The 16,770-nt window shown below is 47.1% G+C and overlaps 2 protein-coding genes across 2 annotated transcripts; both read left to right on the top strand.

The window, feature by feature from the left end:
* The first annotated feature begins 6,591 nt into the window (after positions 1-6,591).
* LOC102912702 (olfactory receptor 6E1-like) lies at positions 6,592-7,574 on the top strand. Its single transcript, XM_076564507.1, has one exon. It carries the CDS (start codon positions 6,600-6,602, stop codon positions 7,572-7,574), a length of 975 nt encoding a protein of 324 aa, XP_076420622.1. The 5' UTR covers positions 6,592-6,599.
* A 4,549-nt stretch (positions 7,575-12,123) lies between these two features.
* Positions 12,124-13,311, top strand: LOC143271891 (olfactory receptor 6E1-like). Its single transcript, XM_076564502.1, has one exon. It carries the CDS (start codon positions 12,193-12,195, stop codon positions 13,309-13,311), a length of 1,119 nt encoding a protein of 372 aa, XP_076420617.1. The 5' UTR covers positions 12,124-12,192.
* The last annotated feature ends 3,459 nt before the right edge of the window (positions 13,312-16,770 follow it).

The following is a 16,770-nucleotide window of genomic DNA, read 5'->3' as shown; positions in this document are numbered from 1 at the left end:
ACTATGTTTATGCCGGTAGATTAGTGCTACCATGTGCTTCTGTCAGGAGACATGGGGGCGTTACTACCGGGACTCATAACTCAGCCTAGTTCAAGAGCCCAAGGGGCAGGTAGAGTGTTGTGGAATTTCTAGGTGGGTGTGATATGACTGTGATGACCTGCACAAAACCTGCTCCAGACGGGCCTCGTTAATATCTTGTCACATAAGAGAGTGGAGCTGGGACTGGAGAGATGGCTCAGCAGTTAAGAGCACTGACAGCTCTCCCAGAGGTCCTGAGTTCAAGTCCCAGCAACCACATGGTGGCTCACAACCATCTGTAATGAGATCTGGTGTCCTCTTCTGGTGTGCAGGCGTACATGCAGGCAGAACACTGTATGCATAATAAATAAAAGTTTAAGGTCAATTTGGGTAACAGGAGACCCTGTCTTCAAATTAAAAAAAGAAAAAAAAATGAAAAAAAAAGCTTTAAAAAAATAAGAGAGAGAGAGAGTGGAGCTGGTGAGATCATCACAGCATTCCCTGGTAATTTATAGGCACTGAATGGTTGACAGTAGACTGAGGTGGCTTGTTTTTGTGTCAGCTTGATACAATCTAGAGCAGTGGTTCTCAACCTTCTTAATGCTGCGACCCTTTAACACAGTTCCTCATGTGTGACCTCCAGCCATAAAATTATTTTTGTTGCTAGCTCATAACTATAATTTTGCTACTGTTATGAATCATAATGTAAATATCTGTATTTAGAAGACTCCTATGGGAGGTCATCTGACCCCCTTTGGGGGGTCATAACCCATAGGTTGAGAACCACTGAGCTAGAGTTATCTGGAAAGGAGGAATCTTAATCAAGAAGATGCCTCCATAAACTTGGTCTGTAGGCAAATCTATAGGGCATTTTCTTGATTAACGATTCCTGTGGAACGGCTGAGCCCATTGTAGATGGCAGGTTTTCCTGGGGTATAAAAGAAAGCAGGCTGAGCAAGCCATGAGGAGCAAGCCAGTAAGCAGTCCTTCTCCATGGCCTCTGCCTTAGTTCTTGCTTCCAGATTCCTGCTTTGAATTACGACCCTGACTTCTCTCAGTGATGAAGTATGACCTGAGAGTTATAAGCTGAAATAAATCTTTCCTTCCCAAATTGCTTTTGGTCATGGAGTTTTAACACAATCCTTTTTTTCCCCAATGGTGTCGCCATTGGAAAGATGCCTATAAATAAAGCCTCTTGTAAGTAACCGAAATGAAAATCCTTGGGATGTTAAGAAAAAAAAAGTAAAAATAATAATAATAATAATAATAAGCAGGGTGTATCAGTACAGGACTATAATCCCAGGGTGCAGAAAGATTAATGCCAGTTCTACATAGAGAGTTCCAGGCCAGAGAGATCCTACCTTAAAGCAACAACGAAAACTAGTTGAAAGCTCATACCTGCTCAAATATAGCTTGCTTTCCATTTTCAAATGGAACACTCTGTTTAAAAAGTATTTGAAGACTGCAAAGCTACACAGAGAAACCCTGTCTCGAAAAAAACCAAAACCAAAAAAAAAAAAAAAAAAAAAAAAAAAAAAAAAAAAAGTATTTGAAGACTGGATGTGGTGGCGCATGCCTTTAATCCCAGCACTCAGGAGGCAGAGGAAGGCGAATCTCAGTGAGTTCGAGGCCAGCCTGGTCTACAGAGTGAGTTCCAGGACAGTCAGGGCTACACAGAGAAACTCTATCTTGAAACAAAACAAACAAAAAAAGTGCTTGAAGACCAGGTGTAGTGCTGTGGGCCTTTAATGCCAGCACTCAGGAGGCAGAGGCAGGAGGATCTCGGTGAGTTTGAGGCCAGCCTGGCCTACATATTCAGCTCCAGGATAACCAGGACTACATAAAAATGCTCTGTCTCAAAAATAAATAGATAAATAAATGCTTGATCTTCTATACACAGTATCCAGATGTGCTTATTCCTGCATCCTGATCTTCCTTCCTGCTCTGAGAGTTACTCTGTTCTGTCCCGAAGCTACAACCTCCATTTGATTGATACTAGCTTTCCATATTCTCGTATTTTCTGCATGCCCACAAGAGGCCCTTTCAGCAGCAATGGCTGTCTTTGAGAGCCAGTTCTGCACACGCCAACTTTTCCTTTCTCCCGCTCATCCCTTTCCCTCAGGCGCTACCGACCACCACTCCCGCCACAAGCTTTCTCTCCCTCTTATAACACAAACGCTCAGCCTCATTTGCTCCTCCTATCATTACTTTTCTTTGCCTAACCCTCATTCTTTTGTTCTTTTGAGACAGGGTTTCTCCGTGTAGTTTTGTTGCCTGTCTGTAGACCAGGCTGACCCCGAACTCACAGAGATCCGCCTAGCTCTGCCTCCCAAGTGCTGAGATTAAAGGTGTGCGCCGCCGCTGCCCAGCCTAACCCTCATTCTTATTGATTGATTGACTGACAATTCATTGGTTTTTCTTTTCTTTTTTTTAAAGATTTATTATTTATTATGTATACAGTGTTCTGTCTGCACACCAGACGAGGGCATCAGATCTCATGTTAAATGGTTGTGAGCCACCATGTGGTTGCTGGGAATTGAACTCAGGACCTCTGGAGGAGCAGTCACTGCTCTTAACCTCTGAGCCATCTCTCCAGCCCAATTTATTTGTTTTTTCGAGACAAGGTTTTCTCTGTGTAGCCTTGGCCGTCTTGGAACTTACTCTGTAGACCAGGCTGGCCTCGAATTCAGAGATCTGCCTGCCTCTGCCTCCAGAGTGCTAGAACTAAAGGCTAGGGCTACCACACCCAGCCAAGGCTAATCTTTATCACATACACCTATTGAATGAACTCTGGTAACACACACGTTCCCTGGTACCTACCCTTTTATGGTTTCACCCTTGCTCTGTCTCTTTTCTGAATGGAACCAGTGGTTATACCAATCTTGCAGAAATCAAATAAGTGTGTGTGGGGGGCGGCAGGGAACAACTCTCTCCAAAATGCAAACATCCAAACAAGTCCCCATGAGCAATGCTTGAAGGAAGTTGAGTTAATCAGTCCCCTAAGGATGACTACAATTTTATAAATGCTCTTTGTCCCCAAGGCCAGAGGAATTAGGGAATTGAAGGAAAAGTCCCTCCCCTGCACACTAGAGTGTGACCTGGACCCTGAAATAATAGTATCTCTAGAGTCCAGGACATTCCGTGTCTCTCAAGGACCTCAGAGGCTTTCTTTTGTCTCTCTCGGTTTGCCTTCCTCCGCGTCTCTGTTTCTTCTCTGTCACTCTATCTTTTACAGTCCGTGTCTCCCCCTCCCTCCAGCTCTCTGACCACTCATTTCTCCCCAGCCGCCTCTCTTCCCAGTCTCTAGTCCTTATCATGCTTTTCCTTTACAGAGTCTGCCCAGCCATCCTTATGTGTCTGTCTCTGTTTCTCTGGAGAGACTCTCTCTTAAACCCATTTCCCGCCATGTGCCTCTGCGGAAAAGCTCCAGAATCAGAACCTTGACCATTCATGATAGAGGAGGCTAATACATTTCAGGTAAAAAAATATCTTCTCTTCAGAGGGGAGTCTTGCTGTGTAGTGCAGGCATGCCTCCAACTCATAATGCTCCTGCCTCAACTGCCCGCGTGTTGAGGTTATAGGCTTGTGCCACCATGCCAGCTCTCTCCTGATTTGTGATTTCCAGTCATTTGCTAGAAAGTTGGGGGCCACAAAGCAGCAGAAAATAAACAAAGATGCAGAAGAGAGATCTGTGCAGGGGCTTTTTCTTTGGGGGGGGGGGGCTGAGATGGTTTCTCTGTGTAAATCCCTGGCTGTTCTGGAACTTGCTCTAGACCAGGCTGGCCCTGAACTCACAGAGCTCTACCTGCCTCTACCTCCCACACCCGGCCCATTTTAGGCTTTCTAATGTAGCTGGAAAAGGGTTATTAGAGGAAGGTGAATGGTCAGATCACTTTTGGATGGTTTTCCTGCCATGAGCCCAAGAGAGGTGAGGAAGGCAGCCTGGATACCTTTAGGCACAGCCTCTTGGAAAACTAAGGTTTGAGTGGTGAATCTTTAGCAGGACAGAGCCTGTGGAAGCCAAGCACACCGCTTCAGAGGGAGTGTGAGCTTGGAATTAGCTTCGCTTTTTGCAGCACACATTATAACATGTTACTTCATATTCACGGTTTTGTTAGGATGTCACAACAAATGGATGGGAAAGACCAAGGAGGTGTTAGTGTCACCTGAGAGGGGACAGAGATTGAGGCTCAAACAGGGAGTTTCCTCCCAGCCACATGCTGTGTGTGGGTTTGGGAAATGTCTCTGTAATGGACCAAGAAGAACAATGAAGTTCATAAGGCCCCACAGCGCCCTTGTTCTTGTGACGGGATGGGAGTGAGTCATACCTAGGATCCTGAGCCATTCAAGGTGTCTGAGCCTGGCAGAGTCATCCCTCAGTTCTGCAGTTCAGTCTGCAGCTCTCTTTCCCTTCCTCACTCATTCATCAACACATCTAACGACCCATCTTCTCATGGTTATTCCTTTCTTCATATTTTCATTCATTCTCTTCAGAGCACTCACTACTTATCTGTTCACTTAATTACCATTTGCTGAGGAGCTGTGGCAAGATGTACATTCAAAACTTGGCTCAACAGCTGAGGATGAAGCTAGGTTGGGAGAATACTTGCCTAGCATGCAGGATGACTCAGGTTCTGTTCCCAACACCATATAAAATGTGACACAATGGCACTGGGCTGCTACCCCAGCACTTGGGAGGGAGAGCCAGCAAGATCGGAAGCTCAAGGTTATCCTTTGCTGCATAGGGAGTTTCAGGCCAACCTGGACTACATGAGACCCTGGCCCCAGGAAGAAATAGAAGTACAGATGTGGCTTTTACTCAAGCACTGTGTTATACCTTGGTCAGCACATCTTATGTGGATGAACTAGACATATGAACACAAAGAAGGACTTTGATGGTCATGTTCTGTGGAGCAATCCAGTCCACAGATTGCGAGGAATAGTAGGTATTCTCTAACTGTCAATCAACTCATCTCTAGGCAGATCTCTCGTTCTTTCTATGGTGATTCTCTTACAGAAGGTGGTATTGTCTTCCAGTCTTCCCAGAGCAGCAGTTTGTGGGTGTTATTTCCTTCCTCCCATCCATCCTTCCTTCCTGTTTTCTTTCTTCTCATGATTTTTAAAAATAATTATTTTTCTACTGTTAAGTACGGGTATTTGCATTTGTAGGGGGTTCATGCATGTGAGTTCAGGTGGGGGGTACATGTGAGTGCAGGTGCCAACAAAGTCCAGAATAGTGTGTGGGATCTCCTGGAGTTAGTCTTACTGGTGGATGCTGGACTCTAACATGGGTCATCTGCAACAGCCACCACAGCTCTTGACTGCCGAGCTGGCTCTCCAGCCTATCTCTCCCTCATTTTAAAAACTACATTTATTCACTTACTTATTTACTGAAGGGACCATGTAGAGGTCAGAAGACAGCTTGTCTCTTGTCTCACATGGGGGACCTAAAACTTGAACTCAGGTTGTACGGAGCTGTAGCAAGCATCTCTATCCTTTAAGCCACCTCTCTATATCCCTTCTTACTTTTTCTTCTCCTTCCTCCCTATCTCCCTCTCTTCGTTCATCCTTTCTCCGCATCCCTTTCTCTCTTTCAAGACAGAGTCTCACTCTGTAACCCAGATCAGTTTGAACTCAATCTGTAACACAGGCTGATCCTGTATTTATATCAGTCTTCCCGCTACAGCCTCCCCAGTACTGAGACGGCAGGTGATCCACCTGCCCAGGCTGTGTTCTGTTTCTTGCTCTGTGTCCTGGCTACATTTGAGAAGACTCAGCAAGTGGCATTTAAAGGACATATGCTCTAAACCAGAGACAGAGGCCAGCGCCACTAATCCCAGCCCCTGAGGAGGCAGAGGCATGTGTATCTCTGTGAGTTCGAGGCCAGCCTTGTCTACACAGTGAGACAGATGCCCTTATAAAAGCTGATTTTATCTTCCAACACATAGACAAACAACACGACAGTGTATAAAAACCAAATTCCCTGTAATAACTGACCAATCCCAAACCACAGTCATTCAGTCCATACATAAGACAATCCCTGCAAAGAACAGGTCTCACCCCAAGTGGATTGTCAAATTTAGCGAAAAGAATCGTTAAAGTGTCCTCTCAATCCCTAACAAAGGACTTGGGGAAGCAGGAACCAAAATTCCTCTTTCTCCTCTTCTCTTTCCTCTTCCTCCTCCTTCTTATTTTCTCTTCTAATATTTCCCCTTCCCCTCTTTGTCCTCCTCAGTCTCTTGCTTTCTTCTCCTTCTTCTTTGGGATTTTTGAAATGGGGTCTCATGTAGCCCAGGTTGTCCTGCAACTTCCTGTGTGGCTGAAGATGCTCTTGAATTCCTGGTCCTTCTCCATCAGCCTCCCAAGTACTAGGCATAAAGGGCTGTGTCATTACACTAATCTATACATTCCCATCATTATCATTTAATGCAAGTGGGTTCACATCCGAGCGGTTTTCACGTATGACAAATGCTGTCCGTCCTAAACGCCATATATTTTTATCTCCAGTATTCTTTGTGACCGATTGCCCCTGCATTTGCGAGGTCACTAACACCCACACAGATTCCCCGCAGCTCTCACAGATGGAGGTCTCTGCGCCCATCCCCACGGCCAACCGCTCCTCAGTGCTGGAGTTCGTGCTTCTGGGGGTCACCGACAAGCGCGGGCTCCAGCTCCTCCTCTTCGGGGTCCTTCTGGTTACCTACACGCTGACCTTGCTGGGCAATCTGCTCATCGTCGCCCTCACCTTGGCGGACCGCCGCCTGCACACCCCGATGTACTTCTTCCTGCGCCACTTCTCGCTGCTGGAGGTGGGTTTCACGTCCACTGTGTCTCCGCAGATGCTGGCACACCTGTTGGCGGCGCGCGGGGTCATCTCCCGCCACCGCTGCTTTGCACAAATGATTCTCTACTTCACCCTGGGCGCGGTGGAGGCCCTGCTGCTGGCCGTGATGTCCACCGACCGCTTTCTGGCCATCTGCAGGCCCCTGCGATACCCCGCCCTCATGACACCCCGCGTCTGCTCTTCCTTGGTGCTGGCCTGCTGGGCAGTCACCCTCCTGGCCCTGCCTGGGCTCTTTGCCTGGATGTTATCTCTCCCTTTCTGTGGCCCGCGAGTCCTCAATCACTTCTTCTGCGACAGCTCCCCTTTGCTGGAGCTGGTGTGTGCAGACACCAGGCTTCTGCAGCTGGTGGCCTTCCTGGTGGCTGTGTGCACCCTGCTCATTGCTACATTGATCACAACCTTGTCTTATGGCTGCATCATCAGCACCATCCTGCGCCTGCCTGCAGCTGGGGGCCGAAGCAAGGCCTTCTCCACCTGTTCTTCCCACATCCTGGTGGTGTCGATGAGCTATGGGAGCTGCATCATCATGTACCTGAACCCCACCCAGACAGGGAGGCTGGACCTCAACAAAGGAATAGCTTTCTTCAACACGACAGTGTCACCCCTGCTGAACCCTTTCATCTACTGCCTCAGGAACCAACTGGTCCACACAGTGTGCAGGGATTTGCTGCTCAGGAGTAGGGAGCTTTCTTCCAAGATATTCAGAGCATAAGACTGCAAAGCTGCGCTCTTGGTGTATCGGCATTGTTACTAATTTGCTTATTAGTTATTGTGGATGTGTGTGTTTTGGTTTTCTGTGGCTTGAACACAGGGACTGTGCTCATGGTGAGGCCAAGTGCTCCACGATTGAGCTACACCCTCAGCCCTCTTTTCCTCTGTTATTTTCAAACACTGTCTCAAGAAGTTGCTGAATTAAAGCTGGCCTCGAACTCACACTGTAGGTGATGAAGGTCTTGGCATCTCCATCCTCTGGCCTCCCTCTCCTGGGTGGCTGGAATTGGCATGAGCACCAGGCCTGGCTGGTGGAATCAAAGTGGAATCATTTTTTTCCTTTATTTTTATTTGTTTGTTTCATTTTGTGTGTCTGGGAGGGGGGTGTTTTGTCTGCATGTATGTCTGAGCACCGCTTGTATGCAGTGCCCACAGAGAGAGGCCAGAAGAAAGGTTCCCTGGGCCTGGAGTTACAGATGATTGTGGCTGTCATGTGGTTGCTGGGAATGGAACCCAGGTCCTCTGGAAGAGCAACCAGTGCTCTTCACTGCTGAGCCATCTCTGCAGCCAAATGAAGGGGAGATCAACAACAGAACAAACGAACGAACAAACTTCATTTTAAAGCTCATGTTACCAGGTCCAGTGGTGCTACCAAATTCATGTTGATGGTCTGTGCCACCAAAGTCAACCTGGGCTACCCATCCTAAAGAAGCCAATGAAAATAGCTCAATTAACAATCCCTGAAGAGAGATTAAAGTTTAAATAGAGAGCCAGGGATAAGCTCACCTAAGCTCTCCTAAAACCTGAGTCTCAAAAAACAAAAGACAAAAACTGAGTCCTCAGGAGGTCATAGTTCATAGAAGAGAACCTAGTACTGTTGTTTTGTTTAAATGTGTGTGCTAAAAGGGGCTGGAGAAGTGGCCCAGGGCTTAAGAACAGTGCTTGCTCTTGCAGAGGACCCAGCACCCACATGGTGGCTACCATCTGTAATTCCAGTTCACGAGCATCTGGTGTTCTTTTCTGACCACCCAGGGCACTGGATGCATGTTCCATGCATGCAGCCAAAGCATTTATACACATAAAATAAAATTTAAAAAATCTTTTTAATAAACGGTTGTATTGTGGCACTGCCCTCTAAATATTTATGTTAATACTCATAGATGAGTACTGCTCTTAACCCTCACCAGAAATGTCTCGTTCCTGTGTGGGCAACAAGGTAGAAACACATAATCCTCAAAGTGCTGATAACAAGGGACTGTTTGGTACTCATCCCTAAACAAGGCATTTCTATTAACTCATTCCCCCAAAGGCTCAGGGAATGTCACAGAAGAAGAAGTGGAAAGAAATCAAGATCTGGAGAATGAGGAGAGCTATTGTATCTGTCTTCTGGACAGGACAGGGCTTTTGTAGCCATGGTTACCTGAACAAGATTAAGCTAATGCTGTCATAAATCAGCATTCCAACAGGTCACACTGACTGGACTCAGTGGTTTATCAAAACAAACCAAATCAAAATATACAAACAAAGAACCAGCAAGCTGGGTGGTGGTGGTGCACGTCTTTGATCCCAGCACTTGGGAGGCAGTCTTGGAGGTTTCTGAGTTCAGCGTTTGGTGCCAGCCTGATCTACAGAGGGAGTTCCAGGACAGCCAAGGCTACATGGAGAAACCTTGTCTCAGAAATAGCAAAGAAAAAAGAAAAAAAAAAAAGGAAGAGAGCATGAAGTTAGGAAAGGAACCTGTGAATGGGTGTCTATGAGAGTGGGGAGGAGAGGGGTAGATATACACACATTGTAAATATATGTATGAAATCATCAAAGGATAAATAAAAGATATTCTTTTAAATATCTTTAGATTTATTTGTTGTTATTACAGGTGAGTGTTTTGACTGAATGTATGTCTTCGCACCATGTACATGCCCAGTGCCCACAAGAGCCAGAACACAGTGACATCACCTGGTACCGGGTTTACAGATGGTTGTGAGCTGTCATGTGGGAGCCGGGAAACAGACCTGCAACTACTCTTTTTGTTTGTTTGTTTGTTTGTTTGTGTTGAAACAGGGTTTCTCTGTGCAGCCCTGGCTGTCCTGGAACTCACTCTGTAACCAGGCTGACTTCAAACTCAGAGATCCACCTGCCTCTGTTTCCCAAGGGCTGGGACTAAAGGCGTGCGCCACCACTGGCTGGCCAGTCTGCAGCTACTCTTAACCAATGAGCTCACTCTCCGTCCTCCAATAAATAATAATCTATAAATAAATAAAATAAAGATGAGACTCCAAACAAGTTCCCATGGGCAGCATCTGAAGGAAGTCGAGTTAATCACTCCCTTAAGGAGGATGAAAATTTTAGATGTTTTCTGGGTCCCTGAGGTCTGAGGCTTTGGGGAAGCTGAGAGGGCAAGGTCCCTCTATCTTCACACTGGCTCCTGCAATAATAGTGCCTCTGGAGAGCAGGGCAGCTCCATGTCTCTGAAGGACCTAAAAATCTTTCTTTTGTCTCTCTCCTTGCCTTCCTGTGGGCTTCCAAGTCCCTTCCCTTCCCTGTGTCTCTGTCATTATTTTTCTTCTCTTCTGTCTTCCTGTGGTTCATGTCTTCCCTTTCCCCCGGCTCTCTGACCACTCCTTGTCTTGTGTGTTTTTTTCCCAGCTGCCTCTCTTCCCCATTTCCATCTCCGTGAGCCCCACCCCACTCCCCACCCCACTGTGTTCTCGCCTTACAGTGGCGGTTCTGAACCTTCCTGACGCTGAGATCCTCATGTTCTGGTGATCCCGACCATACAATTATTTCCGTTGCTACTTCACATCTGTAATGTTGCTGCTGTTACAAATTGTAATGTAAATATCTGAGGTGCAGGATGTCTGATATTCGACCCCTGTGAAAGGGTCATTTGACCCTCAGAAGGGTCACAGCCCACAGGTTGAGAACCACTCTGCCTTACAGGGTGTGGTGATATATGGTGTACCCTAATAAAATTTGCCTGAAGATCAGAGGACAGAACAAGCCACTAGATAAAACATAGAGGCCAGGCAGTGGTGGTACACACCTTTAATCCTAGCACTTGAGAGGCAGAGATCCAATTGGATCTCTGCAAGTTCAAAGCCACCCTGGACTACATGAGATTGACTCAGTCTAGGAGAGAAGACAGAGTCAGGCAGTGGTGGCATACACCTTTAATTCCAGTACTGGGAAGCACACACCCTTTAATCCCAGGAAGTGAAGGCTGGGCAGAGAAAGGTACATAAGGCGTGAGGAGACAGGAACTAAAGGCTTTTCAGCTAGAGGCTTTTTCAGCTGGAGCCTTTGGGGTGAGGACTCAGAGGATTTCAGTCAGAGGATTCGTGGAGCTGGTGAGGTAAGAGGTGATGGCTGTGGCTTGCTCTGCTTCTCTGATCTTTCAGACAAAGTTTCATTAGTGTATTTTATAGTTGATTTATATATGTATTACACAATCTATCACCACAGCAGGGTCTGACTGTGTGTATCTGTTTCTATTCCTCTCTGAGGATTCCTTGTCTCTGTCATTTGGGCTGGTTTGACTAAGGAACCTTTCTCATTAGTCCATTCCTGCCATGTGCTTCTTCTATGGTAAAACTTGAGAATAAGTACCTTGGCGCTTCAGGATAAAGGGGACGGAAAAATTCCAGGTAATTTTTTTTTTTTTTAATTTCAGAGCAGTCTCACAGCGCAGCTCGGGTTAAGCCTCAAGTTCATGACATGCCTGCCTCAACCTCTCATGCACTGAAACTGCTGGTATGCATCCCCACACCCAACCTTCCTGCTTTGTGGTCCCCAGTCAATCCATTTGCTATGAAGTGGAGGTCACAGAGAAACAGGGAATCATGAGAGTGTGGGTGTGTGCAGTCAACCCCAGCTGGTATCATGAATCTCCACCAGTGTTTCTGCAAGGAAGCGAAGGACTCAAAAATGGAATGGTTGCTGCACTTACTAAAATTACATTTTACCATTCAAACTTACAAATAAGCAATGTATCAGTTGTAGGAAATGAAGCAAAAATTGTCTATGACCTGGTCACTTCCAAACAATAATAACTCAGTCCATATATAAGAAATACCTTGCAAAGAATAAGGTCTCTCCCCCAAGTGGATCATCACATCCATCCGGCTGGATTAGCAAATTTTTCATTCAGTACCTAACAAGCATCTTGGGGGGAGCAGAGGACAGAAATCATCCAATTGAAGTAATATTTGTGATTTTTTTTTTTTTGAAGTGGAATCTCAGGCTGCAGAGATGGCTCAGCAGTTAAGAGCACTGACTGCTCCTCCAGAGGTCCTGAGTCCAAGTCCCAGCCACCGCATGGTAGCTCACAACCGTCTATAATGGCATCTGATGCCCTCTTCTGTCATGCAGGCATACATGCAAATAGAGCACGCATATACAAAAAATATATAAATCAATAAATCTTGTTTTAAAAGTGTCTTTTGAAATAGAATCTCAGAGAGCCCTGGTTGGCCTGAAACTTCCTATGTAACTGAGGCTGATATTGAACTCCCAATTGTGCTTCCTCAGCCGCCCACAAGCTGGCATTAAAGGAGTGCGTTACCATAGAGGTCTCAATTTTTTTCCATCTTTGTGCGGTTGAACGCTGGAGATATCTCACATTCATGCGGTGTTCACGTGCTCACGCTGTTCCAAGCGCTGCTTTATGTCCTGCATTTGATTCGCAGTGCTCTTTTGTGACAGACACTGACTGCCCCTGCATTTCCGAGGTCACTAAGACCCACACAGACTCCCCGCAGCTCTCACAGATGGAGGTCTCTGCGCCCATCCCCACGGCCAACCGCTCCTCTGTGCTGGAGTTCGTGCTTCTGGGGGTCACCGACAAGCGCGGGCTCCAGCTCCTCCTCTTCGGGGTCCTTCTGGTTACCTACACGCTGACCTTGCTGGGCAATCTGCTCATCGTCGCCCTCACCTTGGCGGACCGCCGCCTGCACACCCCGATGTACTTCTTCCTGCGCCACTTCTCGCTGCTGGAGGTGGGTTTCACGTCCACTGTGTCTCCGCAGATGCTGGCACACCTGTTGGCGGCGCGCGGGGTCATCTCCCGCCACCGCTGCTTTGCACAAATGATTCTCTACTTCACCCTGGGCGCGGTGGAGGCCCTGCTGCTGGCCGTGATGTCCACCGACCGCTTTCTGGCCATCTGCAGGCCCCTGCGATACCCCGCCCTCATGACACCCCGCGTCTGCTCTTCCTTGGTGCTGGCCTGCTGGGCAGTCACCCTCCTGGCCCTGCCTGGGCTCTTTGCCTGGATGTTATCTCTCCCTTTCTGTGGCCCGCGAGTCCTCAATCACTTCTTCTGCGACAGCTCCCCTTTGCTGGAGCTGGTGTGTGCAGACACCAGGCTTCTGCAGCTGGTGGCCTTCCTGGTGGCTGTGTGTACCCTGCTCATTGCTACATTGATCACAGCCTTGTCTTATGGCTGCATCATCAGTACCATCCTGCGCCTGCCTGCAGCTGGGGGCCGAAGCAAGGCCTTCTCCACCTGTTCTTCCCACATCCTCGTGGTATCTCTCACGTATGGGAGCTGCATCATCATGTACCTGAACCCCACCCAGACAGGGAGGCTGGACCTCAACAAAGGAATAGCTTTCTTCAACACGACAGTATCACCCCTGCTGAACCCTTTCATCTACTGCCTCAGGAACCAACTGGTCCACACAGTGTGCAGGGATTTGCTGCTCAGGAGTAGGGAGCTTTCTTCCAAGATATTCAGAGCATAAGACTGCAAAGGTTTGCTATTGCTTTTTTTTTATTGAGACCACTAGTGACTTGTTTGCAGTGTTGGGAACTGCACCTGGAGCCGCACAGTGCCCACTGCCCATGCTTGTTTATGAGACGTGGTTTGTGTAGACTACGCTGGCTTGAAAATCAGTAAGGGGGGAAGAAAATCAGTAAGCAGCGGTGATTAACCTCAGTTTCCTTATCCTCCTGCTTCTGCTGTTTTTGAGGGCACCCTGAAGCCTGGATGTGCTTATTTGCTTGTTTAATTTACTTATTTTTTTTTTTTTTTTTTTTTATCTCTGGAAAGAAAATACAAGTGCTGTTTTAATTTTTGCTCTAACTCGGTATTTAGTTTGAGAACTGGGGGTGGGAGTGGGCGGTGGCGGTGGCGGCAAGGAACACCACGACAAAAACCAAACCCCAAGCAGGCGGTGAAATGTCTTTAAAAGGACATCCATCTAAAATGGCAGGCACACGGAACTGCCCTCGCCGGTAATTTACTTATTTTTATTTTATGAGCATTAGTGTTTTGCCTGTGAGGGCGTTGGGTCCCCTGAAAGTGGAGTTACAGACAGTTGTGAGCTGCCATGTGGGTGCTGGGAATTGAACCCAGGACCTCTGGAAGAGCTGCCGGTGCGCTTAACCACCAAGTCATCTCTCCAGCTCCCGGGGACTTGATTTAAACTTAAATTTTATTGTTTGTTTGTTTGTCAAGACAGGGTCTTGTGTGATCAAGGCTAACCTCCAACTTGTCATGTAACCAAGGATGACCTTGAATTCTTTACCATCATCATTATTATGATTTGTTTTTTGAGACAGAATCGCTCTATGTAACCCCAGCTGTTCTGGCATGCCCTGTGTAAACCAGCTTAGCAAAGAACTCATGGAGATCTGTCTCCCTCTGCCTCTGGGGTGCTAGGATTAGAGGCATGTACCACCATGCCTGGGCCTGACCTCTTTACTTTTAAAATTTTTAAAAATTGGGGCCAGAGAGAGAGATGGCTCAGCCTTTAGGAATATTTGAGAGCTGGGCGGTGGTGGCGCACGCCTTTAACCCCAGCACTCGGGAGGCAGAGCCAGGCGGATCTCTGTGAGTTCGAGGCCAGCCTGGGCTACCAAGTGAGTCCCATGAAAGGCACAAAGCTACACAGAGAAACCCTGTCTCGAAAAACCAAAAAAAAAAAAGAAAAACAAAACAAAGCCGGGCGTTGGTGGCGCACGCCTTTAATCCCAGCACTCGGGAGGCAGAGCCAGGCGGATCTCTGTGAGTTCGAGGCCAGCCTGGGCTACCAAGTGAGCTCCAGGAAAGGCGCAAAGCTGCACAGAGAAACCCTGTCTCGAAAAACCAAAAAAAAAAAAAAAAGAAAAACAAAACAAAATAATAATAATAATAATAATAATAATAATAATAATAATAATAATGCAGATTCTTGCAGAGATCCTTCACTCAGTTTCCAGCACCCCCATGGTGGCACAACTATCTTTAACTCCCGTTTCCGGGTCTTGGGGCACCCTCTTTTGGCCTCCTCAGGTGCCAGGTGTGTATCCAGTGCCCATACACACATGCAGGTAAAACACTCATACATATAAAATAAAATAAGTAAATCTTAAAAAAAAAAAAAATTTTTTTTTAAAGTAAGCTCATGTGAACGCATGAGTGCGTGTTTGAGTGTATGTGAATCACATGCATGCAGGTACACTCTGAGGCCAGAAGAGAGCCTTCGATTCCCCTTGACCTGAAATTACAGGTAGTTATGAGCTGTCGGGCGTGGGTACTGGGAAATAAACCCAAGTCCTCTGCAAGAGCATTAAGTGCTCTTAACCAGCAAGCCGTCTCTCCAGGCAATGTAGGCATGTTCTGTTGAGTATGGAAGACAAACAGAAACCAACAACCTAGACTCATTTAAACGTTGGTGCTTAGTGGTGGAGCAAGGCTGTAAATTCCAGCACTGAGAAAGATAACCATGGAGGATCGAAGGTTTTGAGGTCACCCTTGGCTACGTATCAAATTTGATGCCACTACATATCAAATTTGATGTCAGTCTGGGCTCCATGAGTCACTGCCTCCAAAATATAAAAATAAAAAAAGGCAGGGTATGTGTAGTGTGATCTGAAGAACTCTTATGATCCGGCAGAGCCTTGAAGTTCATGATTAACAAGTGTCAAGTAGGGTGGTGACCTAATCCTGGATCAGGAATTTAGTAAATACTACATGTTAATATTCTGACCCATCCCTCGAAATCCTGTCCCTTGGCGCCACCCTGCGTGTAAAAGGAAAAACTCCGCCCAAACTCCGCCCCTTCTCTCTCCTGCTTTCCTTCCACAGGGTGCCTCACCCTCTCTCTCTCTCTCTCCCTCTTTCTCTCTCCCCCTATCTTCCCCGCTACCAAATAAAACTCTTCACTGAGCGCTGTCTGCATGGCATTGGCGTCTCTGTCTCTCACCCACCATGGGGCACCTTGGCTCTACCTCCCGCCAGGACCTCCACCTGCCAGGACTTCCTGCATATGATACAATATCATAACACTAAGGAAACTGGATCAATTGAACTCTTCATTCTTCCCCTTCTGTCCGTAATTGTACCAAGCACGCATATCCTGCATGTCACATTGTCACGAATCAGAATCACCTAAGCATCTCCCCTCAGCATGTCCTGATTGCCTTAAATCACGTGGGAAGACGATTGTGAGTGACGCTTTCTGGTTGCAATTCAGATGGAAAGGGAAAGGGTGTAGCGGATGTAAGATGACTCCCTTGGCTTTCCTTGATGCCGCTGCGGCCAATTCCTTCCCTAATAGCACAGCCAGCGTTTCCAGGCTTCCATTCCAGAGTGAGGACCAGAAGGACTTCAGGAACTTTCCACATCTTCTGTGCCAGGTTGGGACTACAGAGGCACCCAGCCCCTTGGATTGAGCAACTAACTCCTCCTGGGTTGACAGCCTCCCCAGTGAGAAACAGCTACTATCTCCAATTGCTGAAGCACACGGCCTCATCACATAAACTCTGTTGGGCACCACGTAATCTGTCTATGATCCCAGCTCCAGGAGGTGTAGGCAGGGGAGTCAGAAGGTCTAGGTCATCTTCAGTTGCTGGAGCCTGCTTGTGCTCCATGAGACACTGTTTCAAAAACAAACAAAACCCAGCACCAGACTGCTGATGCCTCTTTCACTGTCTCTTAGTCTGTAGTTCACTGAAGGCTCACTGGTAGGTGCCTCTCCTTCCTGAAGTAGACTGAGTCTGTCAAATGCAAGGCCCGAATCTGTTTCGAATTTTAGAAACATGCTTTTACCACCCATCCAGTGAAACTCCTCTCATTGCAGACAAGAACGGCTTTAACTGCCAATCCAACTCAAATTCTAAAAATACCCATCCAGATTCAGCAGCAGGGACACCAGGAATTTCAAACATCACGCTTGCACCCATCTTACCATATTTTGCACGTTCTTCTTTGGTTTTGA

The sequence above is a fragment of the Peromyscus maniculatus genome, chromosome 1, assembly GCF_049852395.1.
Source record: "Peromyscus maniculatus bairdii isolate BWxNUB_F1_BW_parent chromosome 1, HU_Pman_BW_mat_3.1, whole genome shotgun sequence".
NCBI lineage: Eukaryota > Metazoa > Chordata > Mammalia > Rodentia > Cricetidae > Peromyscus > Peromyscus maniculatus.
This window is presented reverse-complemented; position numbering and strand designations above follow the sequence as displayed.